Source organism: Orycteropus afer, unplaced genomic scaffold (assembly GCF_000298275.1).
Source record: "Orycteropus afer afer isolate SDZICR_OR568_19922 unplaced genomic scaffold, OryAfe1.0 scaffold00069, whole genome shotgun sequence".
Lineage (NCBI taxonomy): Eukaryota > Metazoa > Chordata > Mammalia > Tubulidentata > Orycteropodidae > Orycteropus > Orycteropus afer.
In genome coordinates this window covers 2,097,851-2,112,300 of record NW_006921656.1, presented here as the reverse complement: position 1 = coordinate 2,112,300, position 14,450 = coordinate 2,097,851, and the positions used below count along the sequence as shown (strand labels likewise).

The 14,450-nt window shown below is 55.2% G+C and overlaps 1 protein-coding gene across 1 annotated transcript in view; it reads right to left on the bottom strand.

The window, feature by feature from the left end:
- The window catches only part of AGO2 (argonaute RISC catalytic component 2), a 55,557-nt gene that overhangs the window by 33,646 nt on the left and 7,461 nt on the right, over nucleotides 1-14,450 (bottom strand). Inside the window, exons 2-6 of the mRNA XM_007940531.2 lie at nucleotides 9,379-9,499; nucleotides 3,405-3,586; nucleotides 2,545-2,681; nucleotides 1,337-1,471; nucleotides 531-618 (exon numbers count right to left, since the gene is read on the bottom strand). Coding sequence (XP_007938722.1) covers nucleotides 531-618; nucleotides 1,337-1,471; nucleotides 2,545-2,681; nucleotides 3,405-3,586; nucleotides 9,379-9,499 — 663 coding nt within the window. The remainder of the gene's footprint in view (nucleotides 1-530; nucleotides 619-1,336; nucleotides 1,472-2,544; nucleotides 2,682-3,404; nucleotides 3,587-9,378; nucleotides 9,500-14,450) is intronic.

The window sequence follows — 14,450 nt, the reverse complement described above, 5'->3', positions numbered from 1 at the left end:
GGCAAGTCCATCCCTCCCACACATTGAGTACAGACACCTCTATGAAACCTTGAAGCCAGGCAGGTCCCACATGGATGTGGAGACCAGAGCATTTTCTTACTAATGACGACGAAACACGACCAGGGAAGGTGGGCGCCAGAGCTCAGCTGGGCCCGCGCCAGCCCTGGCTCAGCACTGACGAGTGGCAAAGAAAAGGGGCTTGGTGCACACAAACGCCAAGGAAGGAGAAAGCAGGGACTCCACCCCACACAGGGGCACCTCACTGTGGTTTATCACGGGACCCCACCCCGCACAGGGGCACCTGTGAGTTTATCATGGGAACCCCACCCCGCACAGGGGCACCTGTGAGTTTAACACGGTTCCACACACACACTACCGAGGCGCGGTGTGAGCACAGTGCATGTGCACAACATGGATTTGACATTTGAAACCAGGCTGAAGCGGCCCTTCCAGAGAACCCTGCTCTGAGGGAGGGCACTGTGGTGGCAGGGACAGGGAGGGCAGGGGCTAGTCTGGAAGGAGCATTTTACGTTTGGTGGCTGGCCGGCCGCCGGGTCACGTTGCAGACGCGGTACTTCCTCTTCATCTGCCCGCAGTGCGTGATCTCCACCTTCAGACCTGCGCACACAGACAGGTCCGTGTCAGCACCCCCTCAGCCCAGTAGGGAGAGCCAGCTCCCACCCCAGTCATGCAAAGAACAACCGAGTCACAAGGGTCCGAGAGGGGCTGGAGACCCTCCCCGAGATGGGAAGGACACGGGGCCACCATGTACAGAGCGGCTCTCACCCAGAAAGCCAGGGTCCCGGCACCACTTTGAAGGTCAAGGAGAGGGCTCAGCCCAGAGCACGGCACCTGCACCGAGGCTCTGTTCTTTCTCTGGGACTGTCATTTCTAAGCACTGGGACTGGCATGGCCTTGACATGGGGCCTCAGAGCCGGGCAGGGGGCGTGGCCTGGGGTGCGGGCACAGGCTCCCAAGTACCCACCCAGCAGCGATGGGTGCTGCTAGCCCTGGGAGTGAGGCCAGTGGTGCAGGCAGCGGCCAGGCTGTCGCAAGGACTGAGCGCCGTGAGCAAAGATGCGCTTCACACCGAGAACATCACAAGCTGCTGCTCTGCCTGGGGGGTCCGGGCTGATGCCCCCGGCTCCCATGCCTGCTCCTCGCCCACACGGAGCACACCCACTCATCTCAGGCGTGCTCCACCAACGGCCTGTGCCTGCTGCTCCCGACCTCCCTGTCAAACGTGACTTTGAGCCACCAGCACCGACAGGCCGCACGCAGCAGGAACCACACCAGGGTCTCAGCCCCCTCCTGATGCGCCCCGCAAGGCAGTTACCTTTGATTTCTTTGGTAAACTTTACCCTTTGGGAATCTGTCAGAGGTTTTTGTTGTTCTTCAATACTTTTAAAATCCAAAACTTCACAGACAAACTCGATGACTGGCTGCGCCTTGTAAAACGCCGTTGCTGAGACTGCAGGTGGGACAAGAGAACAAGGTGAAGGACAAGGCCGCGTGCGCTCTCTCCGGCCCTGCGGGACGTCGACGGCCCAGGGCCTCAGAGGCAGGAGAGTAGAGCACACTGCGGGCCCCGGCTTCTGCAGGGCCTGGCACGTCAGCTTGTCTCCCTGGGGGCTCTGCCCTGAGGCCTCAGAGGCAGGAGAGCAGAGGTTACCGTGGGCCCCGGGTTCCACAGGGCTAGAACACAGCCCAGAGGGAGACTCGGCTGTCCGATACCCCCTGTCACAGCCAACATAAAGTCACCCTCTGACAGTAAAACTGGCCTAACAAACCCGCCCCAGCACATGAGCTCAGTACAACTGTGGGTCTGCCACAGTGGCTTCTCTCTTAAATCCGCACTCTCTCCGGCAGAAACCGTTCTGCAGTCGCCCAGTACTTCTTCAGTAGTTCTTCTTTTTTTAAAATTTGGTTTATTTCCATTGAGGATATACACAGCAGAACACACCCCAATTCAGCAGCTTCCCCATATACAACTCAGGACGCTGACGGCATTCGGAGTTGTGCCCCCGTCCTCACCCTCCTTTTCTGGGTTGGCCCTCCCTCACTAACATGCACTCACTGCCCCCTAATGTTCCCGTCCATCTTCTCAGCTGCTGTTGCCAATTTGACCCACTGGAGACAGATCTTAAGAGCACACCCCTCAAGACAGACGTCCTCTACTAGTTCAACTAAATTACTGCTTGGTTTTACGAAGGCTTTCAGGGAATAATTTTGGTGACGGTTTAAAGATGATCTCGGGGCAATCTTCAGGGGTTCATCTATCCTCCATGGCTCCAGGAAGGCTGCATTCTATAAGAGTTGGAAATTCTGTTCTCTATTTCCTCCCTTTTGATCAGGATTCTTCTATGGAATCTTTGATCAAAACATTCAGACATGGTAGCCAGGCACCATCCAGTTCTGCTGTCCAGCAAGGGATGCTGCTTTTCACGGAGCCAATTAATTCGCACGGAATGCGTGACCGAGTGTGGCCCGGCCCGGCAGGACCTTCCCAGCCCCTCCATCTCCACCTGAACCAACTGTGCTCACCGTCAATATTCAGCATCATCTTCCACAGTGAAGGCCGGACAGACTGATGGAAGCCAAACCAGACCTCTCGGCCCCCACCAAGGGGGTTTGAGCAGCCCTCAGAGGCAGTAAAGAAGGAGCGGCCCACAGGGGTGTACCTGGAAGAGAGACCACCTTCTGTGAGGACATGCACAGGCTGACGAGGTGGCCGCTAAGTACCCCGTAGGGTAACTGGGCCAGCCCTCAGAGACGCGCCCACATCTCCACTCCTCACCAGGCTGCGTTGCCCCTGCTTTGAAGGCAGGAGCAGTGCAGGCCCCGCGCTCACGGCTTCCTCACACTGCTGCTCGGGCACTAAGAGTGTGGACCAGTGAGAGCCAGGCCCTCCCGGCACCGTCCTGGATTGGCATCATCATCTTCTCAGCCGCAGGTCCTTGACCCCACACCGTCTAGGTATTGAGGTACTGAGGACTCTCTGGCTATGATGGATTGGATCCTACCCCCAAAATACATCTTGGAAGGCCTGACCCCGTGCTCAGATCCCATCTGGGAATGGGTTGTTTCTGCTATGTTAACGAGGCAGGATTAGTTTGGGGGCATCAGGAGTCAATGTGTTCTGAGATTAGGAAAGATTAAACAAGCAAGCAGAGCAGAGATCGGAAAGATGATGCCAAGACAGGATCACCCAGGAGGAGAAGCTCAAAAAGACAAGGACGCTCCCCCAGGGCCAAGAGCCAAATCCTTCCCCTAGAGCCTGCACCCTGAATTCAGACTCCCAGCCCCCTAACTGGGAGAGAACGGACGTGTGTGTTAGGCCCTGCTGTGGCACGTCTATGACAGCAGGGCCAGGGAACAGAGCCGCAGCCCTCGGTCCCGCTCACCTCATGGACGGCAGGTGCCTCATGACCACGTCCAGGGCCTGGATCGTCTCGAAGGGAACGCTGGGCAGCCGCCCCGAAAGTGCATCGTGTAGTGCCTGGAGGCTCACGCAGGACACCCACTTGATGGACACCTTGAAGATGCGGTCTTTGCCCTCCCCCGGCAGCGTGACCTCTAGCTCCACCTGTGGGCCAATGCACACACGGTCACCCACGGTCCATCTGGAGGGCGGACGCCGGCTGGGGCAGGCTGCCGGAACATTCCCGGGCTCGGGAAATTCAGCCCTTCACACATGCACGTGCACCCACAGCACAAGGGCCGAGAGCAGCACGCGGGGGCTTCCTCCACAGCCACCTGGGGGCCCCGCTCTGCGTGGTCCTGCCTGAGGCGGGCGGAGAGAAACCGCACCTTGATGTCGTGCGAGGGCGGGAGGGGGTGGGCAAGGGCCATGAGGAGGCCGGAGCTGCTCAGCCTGGGGGGTCAGGGAAGCCTCTGAGGAGAAACCTCAGGATGGGTCTGGAAGATCTAGGGGCTGACGTCCATGACCTCTGTCAGGAAAAGCCCCAGAGTGCCGACACCCGGGACCACTCTGAGGATAGACCCCAAGGTGGGCCTGGAGGACCCAACGGGCTGCACCCACGGCTTCTCAGAGGAGGCAGCCCTGGGCAGAAGGGAGGACGTGCCTCTGCAACAGGGGCACGGCACGGCTGCAGCTCACGGGGGGTGGGAGCGGGGCTGAGGTGTACCCAGGCTCCAGTTCTGAGAGAGCTGAGGAAGCTGTACCACGCCTGTGATGGGGATCCCTGTCTTCTGGGTCCCTAAAAGCCTACGAGCTACTGTGGTGGTGAATAAATCTCAAACAAAACGCCTTCTCAGAGCAGAGAAGTGATAAACAAACAGAGCCCAAGGCTGAGTAACAACGCAGACCGAGGGGGCTTGTGGGAGGCTCTCCCACCTCACCTGTGTCGTTAACATTTCCCCACCCAAGTGTCACCACCGAATCACAAGCTTTGCCACGAAGGTGGTGTGAGACGTCAGACTAGGCCCTTCCTGGAGCCGCTCCCCTGGGGCCTCCACAGCCTCGCTGTGTGACGACTGCGGCAGGACCAGCCTGCCAGGTACAGAAACCGCAGTGGGGACCAGCATCCGCTACTGCTTCACTCAGAGTCTCGCAGGGAGACGAACACATGCTGAACCTTCCACAGATTTACCACAGTGGGCCGAGCAGTCGCCACCACAGTGTCCAGGGCAGCTGTGATGACGGGGTGTCACCCATGCAGTTCAGGGCGGGGACGACTGGCCGCAGGTGGTGCTGAGTGCTGCAAGTGGGGCCAGCGTGACCGAGGAACTAACTCATACTTCCATTGACTTCTGATGGACGTCGATGGACAGCCTCGCGTGGCCGGCGGCTATGCACGGGACCGTAACAGACTGTAAAGTGCCTCACGGAGCCAACGCCAAGTCTGTGCGCCTGTCCCCGTGGCCTCCGCGTCGCTCCCCCTGCAGCCCTCTTGCTCCACGTTACGTCCAGACCCGTGTCCACCTGACCCTTCCCTCACTGGCTGAAAGCCCTTCTGTGAAATTCCTGTCTGAATGAATGCACCCAACAGGACAGCTCACACGGACCGCACTCACTGATGGTTTATCCCATAAGTGCATCCCTCAAGCTCACTGACACGGCTTCCCCATGTCTGTTGATAGCCGACCCAAGAGGTTCCAGACTACATACACACCTCAACTTTACACGCCCCATGGCTCCAGCAAGGAGGTCACTATTAGCCACACTTCACACAGAAGAGCAGCCCCCAGACTTAAACAGGCTGAGTCCACACAGTCACTGAGGGGCAGAGACCCTTCCGCTCACGTGCGATGACTCAGCGGGAGAGGCCACTCTTGGGCCACCACCATGTGCCCAGCTGCACCCTCCCAGCCCCCACATCAGGCACAGCCTCTGTGCTGCCTGCCCACAGTGACTCTCTGCGCTCCCCCTCCCCCACAGACACGCCGACACGCCACCAAGTCCCAGGACACATTCAATCATCCATTCAACAACCTGGACTCAACTGCTCTGCCCATCTCACCATGCAGGTCCCCTGCACGGGCTCCGCACCTAAGGGCCCTTCCCTCAGCCGTCTGCTGCACCTCACAGAGCTGCGATCGGTCTGTGCCGCAGCCATTGGCTCCCTGTGCCCCAGGTTGACAAACGCTTCTGACGGCCCTGGCTCACTGCAGCGTAGGCCCCACACATCCAACAGCACCTGGACCATCACGCTGGGCTGAAGGTCGGTTCCCACAGCGGGGGAGCTAAGCTTCGGCGTGTTCACAAAACTGTGAAAGGGATGGATCCCAGACACTAAGCACGAGCAGAGGCAACTGCAGGAAGGTCTCCAACGTGACCTTTCAGGGCTCATGGATGGGGAGGGAGAAACAAGCCGTGTTAGGGAAGACGCACTGTGACGCAGGCAACAGAGCTGAGACCAGCGCACACAAGCCACAGGGACGGTGGCCACCAGGAAGGGGGCATACGGTCGTGGGCAGCCTGCGGGGCCGAGGGTGGTAGGAAGGAATTTCTTGGCCTGGGTGGTGGGTCCATGGTGATTTGTTTTATTACTACGATGTTTTAAGTTTATTGACTTCTTAGTTCTCACTTTCATTATTTGGTTACTCTATTTATGTATTTTTTGTTGTCATTAACATAGTACACAATACACATCAATCCAGCTGCTGCCCATGTATAGCTCACTGCCGCTGATTCCATTCTGTGAGCCCTGCAACCATCCTCACCCTCCTTTCTGGGTTGTCCCTCCCCCGACATGCACTCACTGGCCCCTGAGGCTCCTGTTTCATCTTCTGAGTTGCTGTTGCCACTTTGATCCCGTATAAATAGATCTTGAAAGAGCACAGTATTCAGGGTGGACCTTCCTCACCAGTAAAGCCAGATTGAAGTTTGGTTTCAAGACTTCAGGGGATATTTTCAGTTTAAGGGTTAAAGATGATCTTAGGGCAGTAGTTTCAGGGGTCCATCCAGCCTCTGTGGCTCCAGAATATCTGGATTCCACAGGAATATTACTCTTCTTATAGATACGTTTCTCTCCCTGTGTTTCATAATAAAAACATAAATGAATCACATAAGAACTAAAGGCTAACGTGTAACTTAGCACTAACGATGTGACAAGTTCCCAGGTGGTACAAAGGTTCACACCCTCGACTGCTAACCCAAAGGCTGGGGGTTCAAGTCTACCTGGAGACACCTCGGGCGAGAACTTTGAGGAGCCAATTCTGCCCTGACACACGTGAGGTTGCCAGGAGTGAGAATTAACTCTACAGCAACTGGCGCTGGGACTGGCAACAATGGGACAGGCGTCACTTAATGCACCAGTGATCCATTCTTCCTGACACCTTCATGTCCGTGTCCACCTGCATCAGGGCCTCTGAGGTCCAGAGGTTGAAGGAGTTGCCCAAGTGGCAGGAGGCAGAGGACTGTCCACCTCACACAGTCGCTTCCAGAAGAGAAGACAGAGCCTCAGTGTGACCGTGGCCAGCTGCCTCTGCTGGGGGGGTTGTTACAGAGGTTAAGTGTGGACAATGGCAGACCGTTCTCCCGACGACAACGACAGACAATCAGGAGGGAGCACCATGCACTGAGGCAGCTGCATCTGTTCCAACGGTTCCCCGGGGCACGGCACAGGGGTGGGGTGCGTGGGGAGAGGGACCAGCAGGCGTTAGCGTCTGGGTATACAGAAGTGTCTGGACTGTGACGAACTGGCTGAGGAGTCTAGTCTCTCCAGACGGTCCCAAGACACACAGGACCCCTCATACTGAAAACCACCAGAGCGACTAGGAAGAGCCTGCTGTAAACAGCCCTACAACCAGGAGACAGACAGCACTTCACTTTAGAGAGCTCCAAGGAGCTGCATGCAGCCAGGGGACTGGGGAGAAGCAGCTGTGCTTCAAGGGTTCTTGCAAGGATAAGGAGGCCTGGCGGTACAGTGGTTAAACACCAGACTGCTAACTAAAAGGCAGGCGGTTTGAACCCACCAGCCACTCCACAGGAGAAAGATGTAGCAGACTGCTTCTAGAAAGATGACAGCTTTGGAAACCCCATGGGACAGTTCCACTCTGTCCTCCAGGGGCACTGTGAGTTGGAAAGACACCACAGCGGTGGGTTTGGTTTGGGCTTTGCTTCTGTAAAGATGACAGCCTTGGAGACCCTGTGGGGTAGTTCTGCTCGGTCCTCTAGGGTTGCTGTGAGCTGGAATTGATTTGACGGCAGTGGGTGTGGTTTGGGTTTTGCTCCTGTAGACAGACAGCCTTGGAGACCCTGTGGGGCAGCTCCGCTCTGTCCTACAGAGTCACTGTGAGTCAGAATCGACTCGGCAGCCATGGGATCTGTGAAGGCCACCAGGCCATCACCACCATCTGTTGCTGGGGAAGGAGAGCTGGGCTGGCAGAGGTGCTGTATCGGGCGAGGTCTTCGGGCCTGGCTGTGGCCCTCTCAGGGCCTGCAGGAGCAGCTGGTGCCAACAGAGGCAGCTGCCCAGCCTCGTCCCACAGCCTCCCCAAAGGGGACAACCAGGCCGTGTCTGGTTTCCAGTGTGCTCAGGGAACTGGGCGCATGCAGCCTGTGTCTGTGCATGGCAGGTCCTCAACCTCCAAGCGACCTCGCCTCACCTCCCATATCATGGGAGCTCGGCTGTCCCCAGCAGACAGCATCTCAGCTGTAATAGCTCAATGCAAGGCACTCTGATAAATAGCTAGGCTGCACGCAAGCCCCTAGACATGGGACAAGCAGACCCACCCCTCATGTGTCACCCCAAGAGCAGAGTGCATGGCCCAGACCTCCAAGTCTGGCTTTTGGCCCCCCCACCACCTCCCAGCACCTCCTACCTCTGTCCCCACCCCTATCTGTCAAATGTCCCTGAGCCTCCGAAGCCCAAAATGTTCCACTGCCCAGGTCAGAGCCAGCCTCAGCCTCAGCCTTCCCAGCTCCCTGGACTCCCAGGTCCTCATACCACCACAACGTCACACAGACCACCAGGCACTGCTGGGATTCAGGGACCTGGAAGGGCTTAGTCCCTTCAGATGGTCATTAAAACACAAAACCGAAGTTCTAAAAACGTCTGCAGAGCACCTGCAGGTGCCCCACCCCCACCTGCCATATCTCCCCAGGTGGCAGTTTGACACCCTGAGCTCAGCCGACCTGGCCCTTCTTGGACTCAGGAGCTGCAGGCAGCAGCCTCACTGGTCCTTCTCAAGGGGAGCCAGCCTTTACAGTCTGCCTGGATCGGGGGTTACATCGCTGGCTGGCTGTCGTCTTGAGCTAAGGATGGTTTCTGGGACTGGCCTGGCCAAGCTTACGAGCAACCCCTCCCCCACCCCCGCTATCGCGGAGCACCGCGCGTGATGAAAGGAGGTGCTGGACAGTGACCAATTCTAGACACAAACTGTTTCACTTTGAAGCACCACCACAATAAGGACTAGGAACAAAAAGCCAAGGCGTCGTTTCAGTACCGCCACCGCTCCCGTGTTGCTTCAGGCCCAGCACTGGTGGTAGCAGAAAGCTGGCTGGCTTTACTGCCACCCATCGCAAACACACCTGCAACCACACAGACGCTCCTCCACGGGGCTTCAGAATTCTGCCGCCACCCCCATGGGGCTGGCCTGGAGGCTTGTGGCTTATAGTGTGAGGGGGTGAGTGCATGCACGTGCTTTAAATGCAAAAGCCAGCTGGTTCCCAGCCATTCTGCACTCCTGTCTCCTCTCTCCGGGCTTAATAAGTCAGCCTTCTAGTTTGAAAACCAACCCCTGGGGAGGGTGGTCTGCACAGGTCTGCATCTGCGCAGGAGGCCCAAAGCCATTAGCTGCTCTTCCTTCCTAGACAAACGGATCCACTATGGGCTCGAGGAAGAATCGCGTACACGACACGTCTGAATTCTGTTCCTTGTGCACTGACACGAGCACATCTCATGGACTCACCTTGTCCCTCCCGATCGGAAGGGGCATAGCCGTGTAAAGGTTCTTCCTCCCGTCAAACACCGGCTTCCGATCCCCAAAGATCTGAGTTTTAAAGTGCTGGACCATGTGCTCCACAATCTCCCTGAAACAAAGAATTGAGGCGAGAGGTCAATACAATCAGGGAACAAGCGTCCAGGGATGCCGTTTCTCGGACGCTGGCGTCCAGGCAGCACTGTGGGACTGACGGCCTGTTAGCAGCACAGTCTGCATGTTCCTTCTACAAAGGGTCAGACCAGAGGAAGCAGGCCATTCCTGGGTGATGGGAAATTTGGCAAAGATTACACATGACAGACGATTCCAACTGAGGCACCCTCCCTGCCCCCGGTCCCTCATCATTGCACAACCTGCCTCGGAGGAACCAGAACACGTTGGCCAACCCCAAGGAGCTGACAATCACACAGGTGTCCCATCCATATATGTTCCACTGTAAAAGTTTGAAAACTAAAAGCTTACCCCCACATCTCAGGTCCTACCTCAGAAGTAAACTGAATTTCATCCCTATGCATTTATGTAAATACGTGTGTACACGAAAGGGGACCGAGCACCGGGTCCAGAGCCTGCTGTTTTCCCCTTGAGGTCTTCCCTTGTCACTTTGTCACTCTACTGAATGGCCAAAAAGGCTGGAAATACGGTCATTATGTTACCATGCACTGTCACCTGACGTAGTCTGGCTGCCCACGCTTCCCGATCGGGTGGTCGCACTGTGCAGATTCACTTCATGGCCACCAGTGGTGCCATGGTCTCCCCCGGTGCAACACCCCTTGTTTCCTGAACCACTTCCCACCCATTGCGAGCTGGAGTGTTTCTTCTTGTTCTGCTATCACAGCAGAGAGCAAATGTCCCTCTGTCTCACAGCCATGTCCACAAGAATGTCTCCAGGACAAATACTGAGAAGTGGAATTGCTGAGTCAGATAAGACTTTATTTTCATATGTCCATCAACCCACCTTCTAAAGGCTCTGTACAATTTACACTGCCGCTGGTGGAACATGTCCCAGGTCACACAGCTGGGGACAGGAGGTGGCCGGCTACAGTTCTGTTTCCTTCTGTCAAATATGTATTTCTCATCTCTTCTTCGTATCCCATCCAGTTGCCTAGGGCCAAATGTCAGCTCTTCACAGAGCTCGTATCCACTCCTGACCTCGGCTCCTGCCGCCCCAAACTGTTTTTCTAAAAGTTTCCTCACTCCTTGTTCGTTTTAATTCCCCAATTCCCCCATCTACTTCCTCTTTGGGGTGCTCTGGTAGCATAGTGCCTAAGGCACTTGACTGCTAACCAGAAGGCTGGAGGTTCAAACCTACCAGCCACTCCTCAGAAGGAAGAGGGGCAATCTACTTCCATAGTGATACTGCGTCAGAAACCCAAGGAGGGGTCGCTATGAGTCGGGTCCGACTCGACAGCACATAACAACAACAACAACAACAACAATACCTCCTCTTTGAGGGGCAGATTTTAATATCTACTTTTTAATCTAAGCTGTCTAAAGTTATGAAAACAGGCAAATTATATATGGGTAAAGAATAAATATTATCCAAGTGTGATTAGCAACAGCCTTAGAACCGTGTTAAGTTTTCTTGTTTTCCTAAGGAAATGCTTGTAAGAGAGATGCTGCTTCCAAGGGGTCAAAATATTTTGAACTCAAATGCTCTGGATCTCACTCCTCATCACAGCACAAACCCAATGTTCTGAAAGCACTTTAACCACCGCAGCATCTGCCAGTTTTCTCTGGTGGCCCAGTGATTAAAGCGCTAGGCTACTAACCAGCCACTCCACAGGAGAAAGATGTGGCCGTCAGTTTCTTTAAAGATTATAATTTTGGAAATCCACTGGGGGCAGTTCCACTCTGTCCTCTAAGGGTGCTCTAAGTCGGAATCGACTCCACGGCACTGGTTGTGGTTTGAGCTTTGCTTCTGTGAAGATTGATAGCCTTGGAAACTCTATGGGTGGTTCCATTGCCCATGTCCTCTAGGGGTGCTGTGAGTTGGAATCTCCTCCACAGAATTTTTTTTTCCTACAATCCCTTTAACAGGAGGTAAAACACCCTAACATCTTTCTTTGGGTCAAATATGGCAACCAGACTCTAGTGCCCTTTCACCCCGCATGGGCCCGGCTGACTCCACCGTCACCCCGCGTGGGCCTGGCTCACTCCGCCGTCCACCCTGCGTAGGGCTGGTTCTAAAAAGTAACAGGAACCAACTGCCACCGAGTCACCTCTGACCCCCGGCGATCCCACGTGTGTCAGAGTAGAACTGGATCCCAGAGGCTTGTCACCGGTTCATTATTCCAGAAATAAGTTGCCAGTCCTTTCTTCCAGGTGCTTCTGGGCAGACTTGAACCAGCACTGTGTAAGGACTGCTGTCCGTCAGTCAAGTGATACTCCAGGGCCCTCACATGACCAATGAGCTTCCGATCTTAAGTGAAAGGCTTTTCTCAAGTCCAAGGAGACCCTGCAGAAAGTTCTTGGATGTGCAGCTCGGCCCTCTCCCTCCCAGGAGCAGAACGCCCACTTCTACAGCATTCTCCTGGAGCCACTTGGCAGAGCTCACGAGGAACGAGGAGGGAAGATGAGGCACAGCCCCCCTTTGCAGCCCCCCAGTGCTTGCAAGTGGAATGCTGCTAATTCCGACCCAGAAGATGGGATCATCTCTGTGCCCACAACCACACTGAAGCATGTAAAAGAGCCTTAGGCTCCACTCCCTCCCTCCCACAGCAGCCACTCGGGGAACGGTGAGGAGTTTTTCTCCCAGAGACCCAGGGCATAGTGGGCTAGGGTTCACCTGTTGTTCGTCCTGAGGTCACGCGGTAACTGAGCACCGAAGATGTCCTTCTCTGGACCTTGCACGGAGGCTCAATGTTGGACCTGCCGATTACCTACCGTGATGCACTGAACTGTGTCCCCCAAAATGTGGGCTATAAACTCTGACCCCTATTGTTGTTGTTATGTGCCGTCAAGGCGGACCCGACTCATAGCGACCCCTCTGTGGGTTTCCGAGGCAGTGTCACTATGGAAGTAGATTGCCCCACCTTCCTTCCGAGGAGTGGCTGGTGGGTTTGAACCATCAGCCTTCTGGTTAGCAGTCAGGTGCCTCAGGCACTATGCTACAGAGCTCCCTCTGACCCCTATACCTGTGGAAATAATCCCACATGGGGATGGCTGTCACTGTTACATGAATGAGTCAGTGCCAGTGTGGGGTGTGTCATCCACCAATCTCTTCTGAGACGTAAGAGCAGGCAAGAAGCAAGGAAGGAGCTAGCAGAGACGGGGGAAGATGGATGCCACACTAATGAGCTCTCCAAGGGGCCATGGACCAAGAGCCTTCCCCAGAGCTGACAGACACACAGCCTCCCCCTGAGGAGTCGGGGCTCTGGATTGGGACTTCTAGCCCCCAAATGGTGAGAAAATAAATGTCTGCTCCTTAAGGCCACCCACCTGTAGCATTTCTCTGACAGCAGCCCTAGAGAACCAGGACACCTACCGTGTGAACTGCATACGGTTCAGGGAACTCAGAACTAAGACGCTATCACTGCTCTAACACAGACAGCAGCGTGCAGGAGAGTCAGAGCTGAGGAAGAGGGGTGCTGAGCGCCGAGACGGTCACTCCCAGGTGCAGACCCTGAGAGACGGTGCTCCTCCTCGTCTTCCCTGCACCCTCTCCCCTCCCCTCCCCCTCGGAGCAAGAGGACTGCCTGTCCTGGAGTGACTCTCGCTCGCTCACTAGGGCAGGAACCGTGTCTGTCTTGTCCACCACCGTATCCCTAGGGGCACAGCTGCTCACATGAGTAACAGTTTCACAAGTGGTAGACAGCGGGTTGGTGGGTTAGTTGGCTGCTTGACTGGTTGGAAGAGGGAGCAAGGAACAGAGTTAACATACTGGCACATGGGTCAAGAACTAACCCCAAAACTTTAATTTCAACACGTTCCTACACTGTTTTGACTGATGGTAGTTCTGAGATGGCTAGTGGCCACTGTCTATCAGAATTAACAGTAAAATGAAGAACCCTAGAGGTCCACGTGTTAACAAGGCAGCAAATCTCAGGCTGGCCCTAGACCAAGGTGAGCAGCTCGGGTTGGCAGAACGAGGGCTGGCCTTGCCCCCAGACGCTGAGCTCGGGCCCCACCTCCATTTTCCAAACAACGGGTAACTTTGGAATCTCACAGGAGTCCCAGTGGCACAGTGGTTAATCACTCAGTGCTAGCCAAAAGGTCAGCAGTTTGAACCTGCCAGCCATACTGTGGGGAAAAGATGTGGCAGTCCGCTCCATAAGGTGGTAGCCTCGACCCTAGGGCCAGCTCCACTCTGTCCTCTGGGGGCACTGTGAGTCGGAATCGACTCCACGGCAGCGGGTGAGTCTGATTAGAGTAACCACGGGAATAACTACACAGGAAAGTGGCAGTGAGGCCTGGCAAGCACAGCGTACTTTAATCTCTATCAGCCTTTTCTAGTGTCAACTGACAAAGCCTTAGCCATGTCAACTTTCATAAAAGAAAGCTTCCTGGGTTGAGGGCATAAGAGCCGAACTGTCCTCACATTGATCAGAAGCCCAGAAAATGTGCACTTTCTCACGCCTTCATTTCAGCTCTGGGAGAATATTCTAGATCACAGATCCACACAGTTGTTTTTGCCGCAGGGAAGCATAAAAACAAGTGAACATTTTGCTAGACTAGTAAAGAGTGTTTGTGTTTTCATACAGCACTGCATTGTCAGTGAAGACAAACATGGGTATATGGATGGATAGATGGGTGGACAGGCTAAATGATTAGGTATGTCTATGAAATGGGGAGGGTATCCAAGAACATTTATAGGGTTGGCAGACAATGGTCCTCTAAGTTTATGTGAATGATCAGAATTCCCAGGTGTATAGTAGAGCTGACAAGGGGCAAGGTTGTGGTCACTGCTAGGTCACAGCCAGCTACCCAGAGGGACCGAGGAGTTGAATCTGCGGGCTTGGGACCATAGTTGCAGAGGACATCAAGCTCAATTGGCATAACACACTATACAAAACATCGTTCCACCTCCTACTTTGGCGAGTAGC